The sequence below is a fragment of the Uloborus diversus genome, chromosome 5 (genome assembly GCF_026930045.1).
Source record: "Uloborus diversus isolate 005 chromosome 5, Udiv.v.3.1, whole genome shotgun sequence".
In the NCBI taxonomy this organism is placed as follows: domain Eukaryota; kingdom Metazoa; phylum Arthropoda; class Arachnida; order Araneae; family Uloboridae; genus Uloborus; species Uloborus diversus.
In genome coordinates, this window is record NC_072735.1 from 118,460,766 (window position 1) to 118,482,345 (window position 21,580).

The 21,580-nt window shown below is 35.3% G+C and overlaps 1 protein-coding gene across 1 annotated transcript; it reads right to left on the bottom strand.

Moving 5' to 3' along the window:
• Nucleotides 1-1,858: 1,858 nt before the first annotated feature.
• On the bottom strand, nt 1,859-17,965 carry LOC129222819 (uncharacterized). The gene is made up of 4 exons (XM_054857369.1): nt 17,825-17,965; nt 10,173-10,290; nt 2,955-3,076; nt 1,859-2,097 (listed from the first exon to the last, which is right to left on the bottom strand). Exons 1-4 carry the CDS (start codon nt 17,867-17,869, stop codon nt 1,975-1,977), a joined length of 408 nt encoding a protein of 135 aa, XP_054713344.1. The 5' UTR covers nt 17,870-17,965; the 3' UTR covers nt 1,859-1,974.
• Between the last annotated feature and the right edge of the window lie 3,615 nt (nt 17,966-21,580).

Below are 21,580 nucleotides of genomic sequence, written 5' to 3' on the forward strand. Positions count from 1 at the left end.
AAAGAGAAATCAGAGGGATAAAAAGAAGCTTTTTTGAAAAAGTAGCATGGAGCGCAATGCGACTGAAGGCCGAAACATCCCTGTGATGGGTGTCCAGCAAGAAACATCCGGTCTTTAGTAGGGGATATGATCTCCCCCGACTGCTAGGCAGGTTTCACAGCGTCTGCCCATGCTGAGAATGAGGGTGTCAATGAGTTGTTGAGGCATTGCAGCGCCAATCGAAGCTCCCGAATCGTTACTGGTGGTAAGGTACGAACTGCCAAGCGTCTGCCTAGAAAATCCCATACATACTCGATGGGATTGAGATCCGGAGATCGTGCCGGCCAATCCATACGTTCAATATCCTCACTCTCTAAGAGCTGTTCGGCAGCTACTGTGCGATGACATGGTGCATTGTCGTCCATGAGAAGGAACTGCGGACCCATAGCGCCTCTAAAACGTTAGACTGAACCTGCGTCGAAGATGTGAAGGTCTGTACGACTACCAAGCATGATGCTCCCCAAACGAGAACACCGCGACCTCCATACCTGTCCCTTTCAATGATGTTCGAGGGATGATTGCGGCTTCCCCGCTCTCTCCAGATGAGTATGCGATGAGAATCGCTACTCAGACGGAATCTGCTCACATCTGTAAAGAGTACTCGTCCCCATTCATTGTCTCTCCAATGCCGGTGTTCCCGGAACCACAGAGAACGCCTTCTCCGATGGGCAAGCGTTAGAGGTACACACCGTATAGACCGTCGTGCAAACAGACCACCACCGTGCAGTCTTCTGGCTACGGTAAAACGCGATATTGGTCGTCCGTCCAGTCGCCTGTGTCGTGTGTCTAGCGATTTCTCCCGCTGTCTGCCGCCTGTTTCTTCTGGCCTGTAAGACAATATACCGGTCATCTGCGGGTGTGGTTCCTCGTGGACGACCACTACTGAACCCCCGGATAGCTGTTCCTGCAGTTTGAAATTGTCTCCAAAGTCGTGAAACGATGCTGTGAGCAATTCCGAACCCTGCAGCCACACTTGTCACACTGCGGCCTTCCTCTAACTTCCCAATGATTCGACTTCGGGTAAAAGCATCCAGATGTCGTCTAACAGATTGATTATTCTCCATTTCTCGCTGAGGCAGCAACTCGGTATGATTTTAACTGCTATACGGCGTGCAATCTCTTTGCCAGAAATACTGATCTTACACCGACAACGTGCTTTATACTACTCAGACACTCCCCCATTACGTCTGCCTGCATATCTGCGCATGTGCTACCGTACATCACCTTACTTAATCTCCTGATTGGTCTTTCTGTCCACTCTGCCTCTTCGTTCAGCTGATATGCTAATTTTTCGACTTCGTCCTTAATTTTTGCACACCAGTGTATCTTCTTTGGGAGCTCATTGAAAAAGGCAAGTTAATGGTGTTTCTTTGGGTTAATACCGCTATGAAGGTAACGGAAGGAAATACAGAACAAAAAACAATCTTCTTTTTCCCAAACACCTCAAAAAAAGTGTTTTTTTTTTTTTCTTTTTTTTAAAGGAATACACGACTCCCTTAAGTTTTAATTTAGAAAAGTACCTCCCCCAGGCTCATCATTTTAGAATTTTGCATGAAGTGCGGGGACAGAGGATGCATTCTCGAGGCGTTTTATAGGGAAAACAATAAAAATATATACACAAACACAAAAGAACATTTTTTCCGAAATGTTGCGGGAGTGGGGGGTGAGGGGGCGGCAATTGACAGATCCCCTACTTGCACAAATGATGAGCCTGCCTCCCCCTTTCATATTGAGCTGGATACGCCCTTGTACGAAATCATGGTTTTTTACCCATGAAAGAGGATGAAAGTACTGAAAGTTCAGACAGTAAAGGTTTCAAACAATTTAAAGATTTTGTTTTATTTCTTAAAAGTAAAAAACTAGCTTAAAATGGTATATGTACAATTCATAAAATGACATACGAGTAGAACAATGCAACATATAGCTTAAAATTTTTTATACAGTTTCCTGAATTCTCCTCAAAAATTTTGGAACTCTATTCTGTAGTTGAAGCAATTTGACATTTAAACTTTCTGCTGTGTCAGATTTTTGGCACGTTGAATTATAGTATTCAACAGACTAAAGAAAAAAAAAACAGAATTAGAAACAAAAAAGTTCAGTGATATAAAATAGTAAGAGAGGAAAACATTAATAAAACTGTATTTGTTAAAAACTACATCGAAATTTGAAAACGCATGAGTTCTATCATCATCGCAATCGGTTTCAGTTGCTGATTTTTAACAATTCTAGACTTCCAGCAAAGAATTCAATTCTTTCCAATGTTGTCAAAGAGAAAACAGTGAGGAATTTGTTCACTTTTTATTTATAGTTTTTATGAAGAAAGCAGTCACTGAAATCGAGTTCAAAACGCGTATAACTCCCATCGTAAGAGAATTGGAACAAATTGTATAGAACGCAGAAAAATCTGCTCTTTCCGACGATGCATAACACTAATATGTGCAAGTAATGTTTTACCCCATATTCGGGAATTTACGCGAAAATTAGGCCTAAATTTTAATTAAAAGGAAAAAACTATTTTTTTCGAACTTTCTTTCGAACTGGTCTGCAAACCTTTCCGGTGCTAAAAGAAACAAACTGAAAATTTCAGCGAAATCGGCCGGGTAGTTCTTGAGTTTTGCTAGTTCACATTTTACCATGTCAAATGAACAGCAGACTGAACGAAAAATTTTACTTTTCAGTAAGTTTTTCTTTCTTTCTTTCTTTTCTTTTCTTTTGATTTTTTTTTTTTTTTGACTCTTATTTTACTTTTTGAATGTTTAACTTTTCGAAAAATGATGTTAAAAAAGCTGTCTTCGCTGCCTTATTATTACTCAATAATTTAAAGGATACTTAATTTTGTACAAAATTTTCACTGCTGATCCATTTCTATTACTTTGTCAAACTATTATGTTTAGATAATATTTAGATGCAATTACCATGTCCACATCATTTTCGATAACTTTTTCAGGTATACACTCGTATCCCTCAATGCATGGACATGACATCAAATACATATCTCCCAGATGTGATTTTCCAGTATTTGGTATGCAAGGATGTCCTAAAAAAGAGAAAAAAAATGCAGTTTAGTTTCCAATTACAAATAATTATGTTCAAATATGGCAAACAATGACGATTTTTTAAGGTATGCTGACTTTGTTCAAAACATCAAAAATCCCGAAACTCTTCGCAGGGCATGTATAAAAACTGAGATTATTGAAAAGTTAATGAAATTTATTTAATCTCAAAAATGCTATGAAAGAGATTAATTTTTTATGAATAGACTTCTGTTATTTTTAATCATATGTATAGTTGGTAGGAGTGGGCGATATCAGAATTTTAATACCGCGATATATCTCTCTGCAAATATCGATATTTTCGATATATCGATATATTCTTGGGGGGGGGTGCAAAAGTTATAGTTTAGAATATATTATATTGAAAAACAGCAAGAAACATTTTCAAGTATAATAAATACAGTTATTTCTCTAATTCAAAATTTTCCTGGAAGGGGGAGGGGAAGGAGGGCGTGCAAATGATATAGCTCAAAGCATGACAAAAGTGCTAAATGTTTTAAATATTTAATTCAATATTTTGTTTACATCTTTCAATTTGAGCAGTCTCAATAATTTAAATGTATTTACTTTTAGTTTCATTTAGTTTGAAAATATTTCCTTATTACTATAGCAAGTTTGTATTAATCGTTGCATGTCTTATTATTTTTCGTCCTGTTCTAGTACCACGATGTTGCGAAATTATTCCTATTAAATTGTATTCATGATTTGAGGTTCAGTATTTTCAATATATTCGTCGGGTACGTACTCTTTTGTGTTGCTTAAAATAACAAATATATAAATATATATAATTTACTATTGTCTTTAATTAGACATTTCTGTCATAATAGCAATAATTTAACGAATTGACGCAATGCTAAAAGATTTCAATGATCCACTAAGAAAAATTTGTTAGATATTATCACATATGTAAGTCTGTAGTGTAGTATATTCAAAAATGTATGTTGTATATTGATAAAAAGATTGATGTTTCACAACATCGATATTTGAACACATCGATGTTTTTTTGGTCGATGTATCAATACCATTGATGCTTTAATTTCTTTCATCGATGTTTTGCCATCGATGTCGCACCTCTACTTTGAACTATATTTCGTATTGACGTCTTAAATAGTTTATTTTTAGTCATTTAATAGCTTTTGCTTTAAGACTTTTTACTTCTTAGTTGAGTAACATTAAGTAAAATACTAATAACAAATCTTTAAAGAATGCAGCTATAAATTTTGGAAACTATCACACCATACACCCATTAAGCACACAGAACTATGAAATATATCTTTAATTTATATGTCACTATCTGCATTACCCGACGTTGCACGGTCTACCTCGAAAATAAAAGTTTCGTCTAGTGACACATGTTTAACAACCAGGTTTAAAAAAGAAGGGAAAAAAATAGCACAAACATTTCCCGTCAATGTGTAGAAAGCACAATTTTATGACTCAAAATTTAAATTTAGACATCACTGGATTTTTTCATAATCATTCCGGATTTTCTGGCGAACCCCTCGAAGGTGGTCCCCATACACCCCATTCTGATGAAAAAAAAAAAAAAAACTTATGTGAATTCCTGAGCATCAAAGAACCGCTGCGCCATGTTTGTAAAAAAATCCGACGAAAACTGGATTTGCATAAGGAAAACCCCTCATGGGGTGTATTCGCACCCTCCCCGCCCCTTTCCTTATAAGTAGGCGAAAACCTTTATGACAACTCCTGACCATCAAAGAACCTCTGTGCCCCTCCCTCATAGGTAGGCGAAAAACTCCCTATGAATATTCCTAAGCATCAAAGAACCGCTGTGCCAAATTTGGCAAAGATCCGACGAAAACTGAATTTGTAAAAGGAAACCCCCGGTGGAAGGGGGGGGGGGGGTTCCGATTGCGAACGAAAACTGACCAGTGGGAATTCTTGAGCATCAAAGGACCTCTCTGCCATATTTGGCAAAAATCTGACGTAAACTGAATTTGCATTAATAAAATCGTTATTTGGTTAATTAAAATATATAATACGTTTGAAACTATTGTTTTTAACGATACATACACACACGTTTAATATTGATTTTAAAAATACAATTAATTTTTCATCAGCAGATCCAATCCAAAATCCATATTATTAGTAAACCAATTATCTCATCAATGTCATTATTTCACAAGCAATTTAACCGAAAAAACGAATACGAAAATTTCTTCACTTTTTCAATTCCGGTATTTGATGGCGACTCTTAAACTGAAGTCAAAAAATACCAAACAAAAGAGCTGCAATGAGCTACCGAAGTAACTTAAAACCGTAAGTATGCTCGAATTCGCTTTGCTATAATAATTATGTCGTCAAATCCGTTAATGCGTAGAACTTACATAAAAACCCTATTTTCGTGCATGCATCCCAGAAGTTCCGTCAACTCATATGTGCCGCTTGTCTGGCGAAATTAGGAAGTTTCAGTTTCGTTCTATTCGGAGTTGCTAGCGAGCGAGATTTCGTCAGATCGTTTCAATGGTGCCGTGTGTTATGAAGGGCGTTAACATGTTTCCTCTTAATTTCGGAATTAAAGTTTCGTTCAGAACTGAAAAAGATGAGTTGCGCTCCCTCTAGTGAGATAAATATGCGACATTAGTATTCTAATTAAAATTTTTTCGTTTTCATTTTTTTTTAAACAAAAATATTCTGTTCACTGTTTTTCTTAAACATTTTATTCAGCGCAATATCAATTTTTTATGTTTTATTTGAACTATGAATCGTGTTGATACCTCAATTCGTTAATTTTTTATTGTTGCATTAGGATGCTTTCTTAACTAATAAACGTTCGCTTTTATGCGCCTACTAGAGGCCATGTCAGCTTTGCCAGAAAGAGAGCGGGGGTCCTTGGAAGGATCCCGCTCTGAATAGTAGTAGTATAAGTTTTGAAACCTTTATAAGGGGAGAGGATCCGGAGACCAAACTAACAAAGGGGCCCACATTTACTTTTGGCGGCCTTGTGAATTTTTCCCTTTTACTATAATTAAAAATTAAATAACTTGAACAATATGCAGAAAATATCTTGAAATTTCAAACACTCAACCCATCACACAGAGCTATGAAAGATTATGTATTTTTAAGTCAGTATTTTAATTTCTCCGTAATTAAGGCCCCTATTTTCTTTTCAAACGATATATCGGACGGATAGAAATCTAAATATCCTTATCGCGGTAGTAGATATCTATCGATATATGACGGTATATCGGTATATTGCCCAGCCTTAATAGCTGGTAATGTTTACGTTTGATAGGTGTTGATTTTTTAATTTTTTTTATTCAATTGTTTGTTTATTTTCCTCTTTTATGCTTGCTGGTCAAGAGAAGGTTAGGCTGATAAAAAAAGAGAAGATTAATTCGTTTTGTACCTAAATTTGGTATGCTTGTTTTCAAATAAACGAACTAAGAACTACATTTCTTTCACGTCGATAGTTCGTCAATTGAGCTAAATTTCCTACAGGGCGTAACGGATTTATATTTTTCAAAGTGCATTTTTAATGGACTGATTTCAGAATGGATGTTACTGAGCATCATCTTCAAACTGTCACTGGGCAATACAAATATTATGTGGAATAAAGGACCCCATCAACATAAAGCCATCACGTAAGTCTCGCGTGTTTAGATATTGAAAATGGAGGATAGATTTTTCCAGCTTTAATGTAAAAATGACGTCACGCCGGGTTACGATTCTTTACGACCAGAGGTTCCCAAACTTTTTTGAGTGAAGGCGCATTTTCGGAATTAATATCTTCTCCAGACACTCTTCCCTACACTGCTAAAAATTATGTTCTTAGAAGTAAAAACCAGTACCTGATAATTTTTTCCAAGTAGTTTTGAAGAAAAGTATGCAATGCAATGGTGTCCAGTTTTAGGCATCGACGCACAGTTTTAGAAAAGGAAAACATTATTTCTGCCATGCAACTAATCAGGAACTTGTCACGCAAAGTTACATTCATAATTATTGGGTATTTTTACCAGACTGCGCGTGCGCGACGCAATGGAAGGGTAATGTGTTTATGAGTCTATGTATGTATATTTGTTCCTATGCGGCGTTATAGAAGCTAAACGCCTTGGCCAATTTTGATAATTCTCACGCCAATCAATTTGTCTTAACCTTGGGAGTGTCACTAAACACATGAAAGTAATCAAAATTCACCACATCAACAACCAGTCGCCATATTGTCATTTCTGGATCGTGTCGCACGCTTCCTGAGTGCGACACAGCGTGCGACAAATGCAGGTAACGTTTCCACTGCCTGAATTTTTTGTTTACTAAGACTACTAATTCGATTTTCCCTCTTCAACATGTTGCATTTGTTTTTGTCAGGATTCAGAGAACTGAGTTTCGCGACGTGTATTTTCTTGACATGCTTTGTAAGTTTTGCGAGAAAAATTAGACTAACGTCGTTTCCGAGGCTGTTTATAACAACTGTGGTTGACTTAAATTCGCGCGTTTTTTCAAAAGATCAAGCATATGTAGCTTTAAGTCGAGTCAGAGCCCCTAGAGGGAATAATAATCAGTAGTTTTGACCACCGCAAGTTACTTAATAATCCTCACGATATAAACTCTCTCAATAAAATGACAAGATTACGAAATTTACCGTTTTATAAACATAATAACTAAGTCAATGAAAATTAACTAAAAAGTGTAAAATAAAAAATAATTATTAAATAAAAACAAAAAACCCAACTGCTTAAAAACGAAAAAAAAAAAAAAAAAAACTAATAAGAAAAAAAAATATTAAGCCCAGTAGTTTCGAATGTTATTAAGTACTACTGAATAACTACGATATTGAAATAGTTTTATAATCGATACACACATACGACAAATCATAAATTCAAAAGCAGAATAGAAGGCTCAGCAGTCGTGGCCCATTCACGTTTTACGGGATTCCTTGACTGGTCAAAAAGGAATGATCCCCCGACTGTTGATCCTTCTTTTCTGCTTTTGAATTATATAACGTTCAGATTTAGATTTATGATACCAGACTTAATAGACTTAATATGTATAGCCTGGAGCAAAAGAGGATCAGAGGGGACATGATTCAGTTGTTTAAATTTATCAAGATGAATGATGTTAATGGATTAAATTTTTGCACCGAAAGCAGGACGACGGGTCATTGTTTTAAGTTGTTCAAATCTCAGGCTGACCTGGAAATAAGGAAAAACTACAACTCTAGTAGGGTTGTGGGCACTTTCAACAGCTTACCGGAAGAGGTGGTAATGAGCAAGGGGGTGGATAGCTTTAAGAGGGCCATTGACCTCCTTTGGGGATTAATAAATTGACTAGGACCAGCTTAGCTGGACCCAAAAGCCTGTTGCTGGTTGTCACATTTGTATTATTTGTATTTGATGTGTCTTATGTGTGCATTAATTATAAAACTATTTCAATGGCGTAGTTATTCAGTAGTACTTAATAACTACTGGGCTTATATTTTTTTCTTTTTAGTTTTTTTTGGTTTTTACGCAGTCGGGTTTTTTGTTTTTATTTAATAATTATATTTTTACAATTTTTTTCCTTTAGAACACTGTTTTTCATTTCACAGTTAAAGAACTATTTATTTCTTGCGCGTGACGTCAGAGCGATTCAAGAGTTTGATTACTCAATCAGCGTTTGAATACAAGTACAATTTTTGTTTCATCAAATTTTGAACTTGGAAGTTAAGCGAGGGTAACTCGAAAGGCAAAGGATATAAACGACTGAGCAAACACTGGGTATTAGACTGGAACCTTGAAGATTTTTTCGTCATATTTTCAACGTAAGTAACGTTCAATCTAATGCGAATTAATTTTTTGTTTTAACAATTGGGTTTGTATACTAGTTGGAATATTTACTTTTTCATAGGACTTGAATTTGCTATTTGCCGATCGTTTTTAGAGTCCAATAAGTGATTACGACACTGTGTATACTGGTATTTCGTAATGTTTTGCAATTTTGCAAAACCGGTATTTTTCCTTAGGAAAAGACCGCTATTTTCGGTATTAGCTACAAATAATAAATCTTAGACAGCACCAAAATCAATATAGTTTGGTGCCAGAATTTTCTTTTTAAAACATAAATTAATAAAGTATCAATAAAAAGAAAAAACATAGGAAGACTTCCAAAAGATACTTTCTTCAATCAGCGGTGTGATTAATCATGTTTGCGTGCATGTATGTGCTACAGGTTTTTCTTTCTCTGGTTACTTATTTGTTCATTTGCTTTCGCTTATCTAGCTTTCCCATGAATTTTCATGTAAGAAAATAAAGTTTAACATTGAAGTAATTTCTTTCTCAACTATTTGATCGGAGAGGATTAGGAGGGAACATATCTACCAGAAGAGTTTTCTCTTAGGAGTCGGGTTTCAAAATTTATCGACGACGCAATGGACTTCTCTATCATTCGTTTGATATGAAGTTGTCGAAAATCTCAGTTGGGGGCCAGGAATAGACAGCAGTTGACATTTGTATTGTATGGAAGACAAAACACAGTTTATTCAGTGAGTCACTGCCCTATAGCCAGGGCTAAGGCGGAAATACATTTTTGTATTTGCTACCAGTTTGTTTGACACTCTTGGATTCCTTAAGAGGTTTTCCACCTCCAGCTTAGTCACTCCTATGCCTAGCTGATGAATGCTAATAAGCACGAAACTGCAGTCCTCGGCTGGAATTGACTGAGCTGGCTTTGTATTTCATGTAAAACACAGTTTGTTCATTCAGTCTTGCACTATGAAAATTTCTTAAAAAAAATAAAAAAAGCTATTTTAGATTTATGTACAATTCTTCTTTTTTTAATTATTTTAATCATTATCTTAATACTTTTTTTTCTCCTGATGTGAACTAGAGGTACGTAGGTGGCGCTAACATCTGAAACAGAAAATGGCATCAAAAAAAAAAAAAAAAAAAAAATCTCCCAGAGACAAGGCGGGGCCGGTTTTGAGGAGGAATCCTTCCCCTAACCTTTGGTTTTTACAAATCTAATATGGACAGTTTATACCCAAATTTAGTCTGTTATGACCAAACACCTGTACTTTCGATATAGAAATGCTTCTAAGTTTCGTGTTCAAAAGATAAAAAATCCTTTTTTTTTTGTACGCACCTTGAGATATTTTTTCCCTGCAGCCCCCGATCATCAAACTTTTTGTCATGCAGCACTCGTCTTCTCGACATTCATCTTCTCGGAAACAGGTCTTACTCCTCACGGTGTGTAACAACACCTGACAAAAATAAAAAATAAATAAATAAAAACCGAAAAAAAAAAATCTAAAAAATAAGAGTTTTTTCGCAATTGAACTAATGAAAGTTCCCCAAGGATTGCCGCCAGGTTTTGAAGCATTATTTTTCCAGTCATTTTTATACGTTCGTTTTGTTCACGTTTCGAATTTTTATGCTGTGTAGCTGATTACTCCGTATCTCTGAAAGTTATAATATTACACAAGCTTCAGTATTTTTTTTTACAAGAGGAACATTAATAAATCACTTTAGTTTTAAACTTTCACCAAAATACCTGAAGCAATCATCAAAAACTAAAGTAGTGTCAGTTGTGGTACAGGGAAACAATTTCAATGTTTCAATTTATTTTCCAGTTGGAAGAATTCAGACAAAAAATTTTGTGCTGTGTCTCCAGAGTAGGTGGGTATGAAAAATTTGACATCATGACTGTTTGTTGACACGCTCAGGGGCGGTATTGCGCTGTGTTGCCACCAATTTATAAATTGTTTTCTCTTTTTTTTCCAAATTTTTTGAATCAAAATCGCTTGAGTCCTTGAACATTAAATTGCAGAACAACAAAAAAAAATTTTTCCGTTGGCGCAATTTCTTGTTCAAATCATCAGTCTCAATTTCTTGTTGGACTCTAAAATAGAATTTTTATTTCAAATTTTAAAATTTTTAGCTAGCCCTGAAAGCGTGAACCATTTTTCTTCATTTTATCTGATGTACTCAATCATATTATTCTAAAAGATTCAAGTTCATTTTTACATGCATAAACACGTTTTTTTCTGCCCTGAGGAGGGGAGGGGGAGGGGGGGAGTTGAACGAATAGACGCACCTCCCTCTGCGGAAAAACAAATCCTGATTTTTTTTTTGAAAAATCTGTCTATATGATCAAATAATCCTACCTATAGGGTTTTTTCAATAGATATCTAAGAAATTAATGTCGCGCCCTTGAAAGGATAATGAAGAAAATCTTGTTCCTTTTACGGCTGAGACTAGGGGGTGAATAAAAATACCCCATTTATTTTCCTATTACATTAATGAAGGTAGTTAACAGTAGCATACTACGGGGTCTGGTGCCCCTGGCGAACTTAAGAAATTGCACCCCCCCGCCCCACACACACAGCGTCGGGCCGATGGGAAGTCACTCAAGGTCACTGTGACCTCTCAAAAATATTTTGGGGGAAAATTTGGCTAATTGATTCGACAAATTAGGAGACAATATTGTTACTTTAATATTCCTTTTTTCTATTTTTAAATTGTTTTTAATGATGCTCAATTTTCCTTCGCAGTAGATGTTATATGTGCATATGTGTGCATACTCGAATTTTATCATTCGGTAAAATTGGGATCTCATTCGGCATATTCAAAATTCTCCATTCCCCAGAAATTTTAGTTATCCCTCCACCGTTTTCCCGAAAATTCAATAAAGCGAACAATATTTTGATGTTTTACGTGCTTTTCGCGTTTTTTATCCAATACAGAATGAACTAATTGCTGCGTTATTATACAGGAATATCCGGGTTTTAAAAGTTTATATTTCATAAACTATTATTTACCACTTTAAATGATACATAAAAATAAAGATAAATTGTACCAGTTTAAACGTGCACGTTTCGCACTAGCGCAGCCGAAAATTCCTTCTGGAAGGAGTTTTTTAGTCACAACAGTCCTTACACGTGCAATAACTACTGTATCAGGAATGGCAACAATGTTCAAACGAAGACCTCTGGGGGTGTTTTTAGCCCCCCCCCCCACTTCGCTGAGCCACTGACGTTCCACAAAGCTGGATTGACAGTGCAGGGGTGTGACCCTTTATGCATTGGCCAGCCAGATCCCCAAATCCAACCCCACGTGAGTGTTTTTAATGAAGTTTAGTCGAAGATAGTGTTTATACACCACCATTGCCTACAACATTGCAAGAACTGAAAGATCCCATATTTGTAACATTACGAAAAATTGACAATGAAACACTCCAAAATGTATGTTATAGATGTGTGTTGCGTTAGGAAAGGCGCACACATCGAACATTTGTAAGTGAAAAAAAAAAAAAAAAAAAACTTTCACAGTTTATATTTATTTTTATGTACATTTATAGTGCTAAGTGCAATAGTTTATGAAAAATAATTTTTTAAAACCAGGATATTCTTTTATGCTAACCCTGTATTATTGTAGATATCAAACCTTATTTTAACTTCCTTCTAATTGTTAAAAGTCTGTAGTAAAGAATTTTTTTATCAAGAATTCAGTTCAAGTTTGAAATAAATATACATTGCTGTAAGTTGTACTGTGGATTTATCCCTAGTATCGCCGACATTTCAAATTTCTTCCCCCCTTTACTGTATTAAAAGGTATGATTGAAACTGAAAAACCGGGGGGGGGGGGGGTGGGATTTGTGTCGGTGAAACAGGGATGACATCGTGCTGTGTATCTAGCGGTGCAATAATGTTGAAACAGGATTAGATTAAGATTTTCACTCTTATAGAGATGCGTAGATGGGCAGATATAGAAAATGTTTCTTGAAATTAATAGAAGATATGGATTAATAAATATAGAGATATATAGGAAGAAAAAAATCGATGCACAGATGGATAAGATGTAAATGAGCAGATAGTACAGAGAAACATAAGTAATGATTGAAATAATTTTTTATATATCGGCGCCAACTTTATTTAAGCAGCCACCTAAGGCGGTAGTCTTCGTGTAAAACGGCGAATGGTATAAAAAGTGGGTAGCACAAAATGCTAAACCATCTAACTGCAGAAGGCGACTAATAAATAACTAAAAAGGTTAAACATTTTTTTAAAAAAATAATTTACAATTAGGAAGAAAAGGTACACTTTTGTTCGGATAAGGAAGAAACAATACATAGACGCACAACTATTAGATTCTATGAAACTACTTTTCAATGCGGAAAAAACTAAAAGTTTTGGGACTCAAGAAGTTTCATTGAAGCAGCAATTTGTGTTGTAATTGCCATAGATGTTTATTTCGTCGGTTTAGAGGAAAACCTTTTTAAGTGCACTTGGTTTAATTTCTGGATGGGTGAAAAAATATAAAAAATAGTTATTTAAAAAAAAAAGAAAGAAAACTCTGGGAAATTTTTTGTTGTAATATATATATTTTTTATGTTTAAGTTTTGTTTTAAGCCTGCATTATTGTAATTTTGGATTGATCATCCCAGCTTTAGTAACCAAGTGTGCTAATGCCTCAAAATAGACTTAAAAGGCGCTTATTGAGTTTGTCCTCTAAACCGGCGATTTTACTTGTCACTTGTGTAAAACCTTCTTACAATATACTTATAACTTGTTTCTCTGAAATGCTATTGTTTTTAATTCTAACTTTGTAAAGAGAATAAATACTAAATGATTTATAACCATTTCCAGCTAGTCAAAACAAAGATAAGCACTTCCGAACATTAAATAGATCGTAATCGCTCGCTATCATTCATAAAACAGATTCTTTTCAAATGATACACAACGATAACGATTGTGATTAGATTTTAATTTCGCATATTGAAAACACATTTTCTTTTTACATTTGAAATTCATCGTGAGTTTATTTGTCATTGCATTATATTTCAAGATAAAATTCTGTCTACAATTTATCAAATGTATAGGCATTGCTTACGAGTCTGATATTTCATTATTTCTATTATTAAATGGGTATAAGAACACATGTTCAAGAAATTCTTTTTAAATTGTGCAACATCTTTCTACTTGTATACTTTGTGCCGAACAAATCCACTTTACTCAATGCATATTTTTTTCATTTACTTTTGTCTTATGCGAATACTATTAACTTGAATTATTTAATTATGGAAATTTGGAGAAAGTATTTATTGACCACCTGAATAAAAGTGATATACATAACTCTCTTTTAAAAATCTGTTATTAATTAAGAACTGCTTAAGGTTTTTACGGCCGGCGTCAATATGAAGAGATTACGTTTCCGGGCTTATTGGCCGTGGTCTAAAGGAAAAAAAAAAGCCAAACTTTTCGTCAAGCTCTGTGGCTGACATCATCAGTGGAAGGGTTCGATGTGACTGATGGGCTGCTCCAGTCGCTTTGGTATTTAAGTAAACCGCTGGTGGGTGCCGGTTCCTTTTGGATGGCGTTCCCAAACTACTGGTGTATAGACTTGCCAGATTTCTGAAATGTTTAACCGGGACACAAGAGCGCCCCTCCCCCCCCAGAGTCGCTAGTATTAAAAGGAGTACACACCCCTGGCTCATTTTTGGAGTGTTTTATATTGCAGTTTTTTCTAAAATGATATGAATAAATGGTTACTAATTATGAACCTAAAACAAAGGTAATAAAATATGACGTAAGCAGATAAAATTCGAAAATTTCACTTCTTAGATGTAAATATTTACAATTTATTATAGTTGAAAAAACATTTTAAATAAAGAATAAAAAATTGAACAATATTTATACATACCTTTCATTTTATAGGACTTTTTGGAGTCTTTTTTTTTTTTTTGGTATTAATCCTCGCAAGCTAATTTGGTACTAATTTTTCAAGTCAGTTTTTACAACTGATAAGTAATTATCCTAAATAATCCTTCACAGTTAATTACTTTCTGACCTTTTTGGTCATTTGTAATCAAATTTATCTTTTTCCGGGACGCGAAGTAAACCGGGTTTTTGTCTGAAAACCGGGACCGTCCCGGTCAAACCCGGACGTCTGGCAACCCTACTGGTGTATGACGGTTCCAGAAACGTTTGGATTTTCTTCTTCTTTTTGACCACGGTTAATAAGCCCGGAAACGTTATCACTTCATACTGTTATTAATTGATCATTATGAGATACATCGAGACAGTTTGAATGTTCCAAATGATGCAGAAGGATTTTCTTTTCATCAGTATGTTTCTGATTTAATTCTTGTAAACCATATCAATCTGAATTGTAATTAACATAGCTTACTTAAAAACGAAAGAAGTGCTCAATTACTGGTAGGTCTAAACTATATGAAGAAAACATAAAGACTATCTCGCGTTCTATACACGCACAAGCCATCTCCAACCAATATTTCTCAAGTTGTTAAAAGGAAAGAGTAACAACCTTAGACCAGGAATATAAATGAAGGGAGCCAGTCCAATCATTGGGTTATCAAAAGCTGAGGCTACGACTCCAAGTCACGTGACTCAACAAAGACGAATGGTTGATACGTTTTGCGTGAAACAAGCGAAAGATACCTGATTTCTTCCAATGCTTTGCTTTAAAATCTATCACTTGACTTGGGGTCTTTGTTTCCCGTAAGAAATTCTTCACTCCCTCTTCAATAAATCAATGTGTTATTTCAAAACTTGAATGTTTCTTATCACAAGACTCCTATCGTTTTCTTATTAGGAAAAAAAAATATTTGAATAATTATTCAAAGTCCAAAATCCATTTGGAGTAGTATATGCATTTGGACCAAGAGTGAGACAGCTTGAATACATGAGAATTAACTGCCCAATGTAACATAATATTTTATGAAAATGTCATTGAAATTGATTTTATAGTGCCAAATTTAAACAAGCATTAAAATGTTAAGAAAAAATATTTAACAATGAGTTTTTAAAATAGTTTTGTGATTCCTGAAAGTTTTTAACCGTGGAGCTCTCTTCTTCTTGCATCGAGGTCTTTAATTGTTTACAATTCTGACGAAAATTTTTATTGAGCATCTGAAACGTATGGGCAATTCCATTGAGACAGACGCATCAACTGTGGCACACAATGTCCTACAAAGAGTTCAAACATGTTGGATTCTTGCTTCATCTCATGAGTTTTATGAAGAACATAGAGGCTACTTCTCGGTCATTGAAATTCAACAAGCGGGCCCGAGGGCGGCTTTTGCCCTGCGGCGTAGATTTCAATGGCCCACCTAACTATTTGCATTCCAAGGACGAATCCAGGAATCCTTCAAGGGAGGGGCGAAATTACGTTTTTAGAACTTCAATTTTGGAAAAATTAAAGTCCCAGAACCCTCTCCCCTAACATAATCTAATATCGTTTAAAATTGTGTTTTTAGAACTGCAGTTTTGAAAAATTAGCAGAGGAAAAAAAGCTTGATCTCATTCCTTCTTTTAACGTTACCAAAGATGGTTTAAAATCGCGTTTCTAAAACATCAAGTTTGAAATATTCCAAAAGTTTTCCGGAAGAAACCCCTTAAATTTTTTACAGATGGACTAAAAAATACTTTTAGAACTTTAATGTCGAAAAATTGTCTGTAGAGCCCCTCAAGAGAGGGGCGATCGTTCACATCGCCCCTCCCTCGCATCCGTCCATGTTGGATTCAATACTCTTTACATATTTGCTGGCAGCTCGATAACCACTAATGCATTGAATGGAACATTTTGCATTTCAGTGTAAAAGTGATTTACAGGAGGAATTTGAAAACTTCCTCCTGTAAACTTTGGATTATTGAATTTTTATTCATTGCTGCATGTGAGAAAAGATACTCTGTTCACAACATCCTTTTCTGGCAGCACTTACATCGGTGAGGAGCTATTCCCCAAATTGAAGAATGCGAAATCAAGTCTGAGGAATCTTGCTCCTAACACTCATCATGAGAATTCTCTTTGAATTGCTTCATTACACAAAAAAGTTAATCCTGACAGGTTAGCAAAAGGGACATAAAGCCCGATTTCTCATTAAACTAAAAAAAAAAAAAAAAAAAAAAAAAAAAAAAAACCATTAGATAAATTTAGTTCAGTTTTGTGTTTTCTAACAAGCTTCAGTATTCTTTAATCATGCTTTGCTACTTCAATTTCTCTGTGCGTTGAATATCGATTTTCCTTCTAATTTTCAAACTAAATGAATTTGATTCTTGCGGCCTGTAAACCGTTCTTCCGCAATAAAAATTTTGCCCTTTATTACAATAAGGTTAGAGACTACTGTTTTCGGTTGTTTAAGAATTAAATTTTGAATATTTTCAGAAACAATTTTAATTTTTTGATTATTCGTTCCTTTTTGAAGAAAAAAATTATTTATGGAAATCTTAAAAATTTAATTGCATTACATAGAAGTAGAGTCCATGTTATTCATATGGTTCAAGCAATGAAACAAGAATGTAACATAATTGGAGTGTATTTGCAGGGTGTTTTGTGCAACAATATTGATACGTTTGTTACCGTGGAATTATACGCATTTGCAGGGTGTCTAGTGCAACAATTGATGTGTCTGTTACCGCGGGATTATACGTAATTGGAGTATTTGCAAGGTGTTTTTGCAACAACTGATCCGTTTGTTACTGTAGAATTATATATAATTGGAGCATTTGCAGGGTGTTTTGTGCAACAATTGATTATCTGTTACGTGGAATTATACATAATTGGAGTATTTTCCGGTTGTTTTTGGAACAATTGATACGTCTGTTACCGTAGAATGATACATAATTGGAGGATTTGCAGGGTGCTTTGTGCAACAATTTGTACCTCTGTTACCCCGGAATTGCATTATATACAATATTGTGCATTGCTCATCAATAACATTCAAACGGAAACTAAACTATTTTATTTATTCTAATAATATTCAAGGAAATAACTTACCAGGAAGATAAGACAGGCACAAAATAAACAACCCGCTGCTTTCATCTGACAAGTTAAAAGACTCCGATTCTAAAGTTTTTGCGCGACCTTGGTGGTAGGTCTTCTTTAAAGAATTTGGCGCCGAAAGACAGCTAAATTATCACGACAGGCTGGCCGCAGTTTGATAAAATTCATTATATTATTATCGTTTCTCTTCCGCGCTCGATCAGAGTATCTGATAATAGAGTTTTCGTTTGCGCAGTTGTCATTCGATACCATTGTTGATGGGGATACAAATCTGAGCTTCAAAAATTGAAAATATATATTGTGAAATTAGTTGGATATTATTGCAATTTTTTTATGCTTTTTATTTAGAACTAGCGGTGCCCGCACGGTAGAAAATTAAAAGGTTATTTGATTCGCCTGCATATTTGCAAATAATGGATGATGAATTTCTCGGCAATTTGCTATATTCATTTGCTCGCACGTCGCACCATGTTACGTGTTCCACGTTATGATAATTTGGTAATTTATTCGTATACGGTTTGATAATTTGCTCTGTAAAATGTTCTTAAAATTGGAATAGAAAAAGAACAAAATCAAATTTTCGAAAAAATCGTTTCGAGGTGCTCCCCCCTATGCTATGATCTAATTCTGTGTCGAATTTCATGAAAATCGATCGAACGGTCTAGGCGCTGTGCGCGTAACAGACATCCAGACATCCAGAGACACAGACTTTCAGCTTTATTATTAAGTAAAAAGAAAAATGTAAGGCAAGAGCGGATCTTAAGGTGGGATCATGCCTCTCCTCCTAACCCAACCAAAAAAGTCTAAAATGTCATTCTGAGAATATCAATTTCAAATATTAATCGGGTGAGAGCCCCAGACTCTCTGTGCTCATGTTACAATTTCAATCCCTTCAAAACCAGACGCTAAGTCCACCCTTGATTGTTAGGAAGATATAAGGTTCATTCAAATGAAATCAGGTCAGTGCGTCTAACTTCACATTAGACGTTAGACAATGCTACATTACTGCATGTATGGAGACACCATCTATTGGTAGAGAGACTGACGCATGCGCAACGTTTCATGTTGCACAGTGACAGTGTGGTTTAACGCAGAAAAGAAGGTGGTCACACAAGTTATCGTCCACTATGAAACATGCCTTTTTTGACTATAAGGACCCACTGCATATCAAGTTACTGAAACGGGGAACCTTCATCAATGCCCAGCGTTATCAAGCCATTTTACAGTGCCTAGACGAGCCAGTCGAAACGGCTAGGCATGTTGTCGAAAGGTGTCCACATACGGCCAATACGGTGAAGATAACATAGCAAAATTTCTTGCATCAACCTTGACAGATCTTGATATGAGGCAGTGAGAAGTAAAGGGATGAAAGTGGACATTTTCAAGTTTTGAGTAAAACGCGTTTAAAGATAACATCTTAGGTAGGCTTTCACTGAAATCTTTTTCTAAATCATGCTGTATAGCAACAATTGCCAGGGCTACTAGTGCCATCTCTTGCCCCAAGACAGAGGGGAGGTTCACCTACCATGTGACTGGTTATCTCCAAATTTTTAATTTTGCCGCTTACATCCCTTTGCTTCTCTCTGTCTCATATTATACTGACGGCGTCAATATTGACGTGTTTCATACTGCATAAAAGTTGCGTAAAGATTAAAAAGCAACATTGCAATAATCTTAAAATACCAATATTGATATTACCTTACAATATCAGCATTGCATACATGTTGACGCGCGTCAGGATGGTATAGATTTCATGCGGTCGCCGTCAAGGTAATTAGTACACAATAGGGAAGTTGCAACCTATTATATGTTTCATATTTTGGCTATTGGATATTGTTAATTGACCCTCAAAACTAAAAAATTCAACATCGCCGAATTTTTTAAAACACCGTGGTTGATTTTTAATGAATTTTTAAAAATCCACGCGCAAAAGTGCGCGCTTCTGAAACGTCACGAGCCTACGTCACAGGGCGCGAATGGGCAGCCTTCCGCCGAAGATCCCTTGTTTTCGCTAGGAACATTTTGAGCGCGCTGATATTTTTATTTTTTAGAAATTCAATAATCCTTTTGAACACACTATGGAGACCGGATTCGTTAAAGCACAATCTAAATAATCTTCCTCATGTAACAACAATGATGATATTCGAATATTTCCGAGAGGATGAGGGGTTTAATGTTCCAGAAACGCAAGGAGTTAAATGCGAGGAGATAAGCCTTTTACGTTTCGTCTTCGAAGTCGAATGCGTGACCTTCGGCTTCTCCCCTATCGGAAGAGGGCATGACGTCACTTCCTATGCCATTTGACGTTACAAGCGCTTGAACTTTAAAAATTAATTTAAAAAAAAAAAAACTACTTATCGTATCGCAAAATTTTTTTCACCTATGATGTTCATACATGTTACTCTATCATATAAAAATAAAATTGAAAAATCGAAAACTTCCCTATTGAACAGGTGGACCTTCGTTGATAGTTGCGCATGTGCACAGTTCATTATACCCAGCATCCCTTGTATTGCTGCTTCAACCTTCGATACAGTCGGTCAAGGAGCTCCACGCTGCACGTGGCGTTGCCATCTTTAGGCTTCGCCAAGTTGGTTGCTTAGTTATTAGTGTGGGATATTATTGTTTAAGGAGTAACTTATGAATGATTGATAACTGCATTTGTATATTAATATAGTGCTAGACAAGCCATATCGCAGACGATGTGCGATTAAAAAAATCCAACTTGATATCTTTAAAATCTAAAAACTTATCAGCGATCTAATGAGCCGAATTTTAATAATTCTTGGCTAGACGACGAATCGTGAGGGATCGTTCGTAAATAATCCGTTCTTATAAATCACTCTGCAACGATAGCTGGAAAGCGTGGCCAGTTTGCGAACGACTCCTTACCATTCGTCGTCTAGCCAAGAATTATTAAATTCGGCTCATTAGCTCGCTGATAACTTTTTAGATTTTAAAGATATCAAGATGGAATTTGTTTTTTGAGATGTAAGTTATATCTGCGCTTCCGACTATGAAGGTTAAAAATTGCTATCCTTCGCGCATGCGCAGTGAAAAATTACTTGCTTTAAACGTTCATATTTCATTACATTTTCAATATTTTAACTTCAAATTTTATTATTATGCTTCTCTAATATGCTGTCAAATATGCTGAAAGTTTAGTAAAGTTTGATGGAAAACTATGCGTGGTATGAGCAGAAAACCTTAAAAAAAAATGTGTTTTTGAAAGAAATGCTTATGTCTCCATGGGTATGAAAGATACTTTCACGAAAATATAAAAATAAATTCTAGATGAGTTTTTAATTTATTTCTGAAATTTATAGCTTATTCCCAGCTATTTACAATGAAAAATGATCAAAAACCTTTTTTTGTTTCCTCAATTCGTTGTTCATCCCCTAAATGAATAGTAGACTTAATTTTTGTTGGAAAATGGTGGCTGGAGAGTACACGTGATTTTTATGTGAAAAAAATTACAGAGAAATTGGTCTTTTATTTCTCGAGAAATCTAAAAATGTGAATTTTTGAAAGTGTCCCAATACTTTTGGTCATATAGTGTATCTCCAATTGTTGTAGCTATTTCTGTAAGTTATAACATTTAAAACTACATTATCATTGTTTTTTTTTTGTCTTTATGATTGATAAATGAGAAATATTTAACTGAAAAAAACAATACTGCTAATGACTTAATGTTGAAATAGATAGTTAGTTGTAGAATTTGAAAGTAAAGCTTATCCGTTTCACGTCATT

Coding starts and splice junctions, on each gene's coding strand:
- LOC129222819 (XM_054857369.1), bottom strand. CDS start 17,869: ATGAAAGCAGCGGGTTGTTTATTTTGTGCCTGTCTTATCTTCCTG. Junction 10,291..17,824: donor GTGCCTGTCTTATCTTCCTG/GTAAGTTATTTC, acceptor TATTTTTGTCAG/GTGTTGTTACACACCGTGAG. Junction 3,077..10,172: donor CAGGGAAAAAATATCTCAAG/GTGCGTACAAAA, acceptor TCTCTTTTTTAG/GACATCCTTGCATACCAAAT.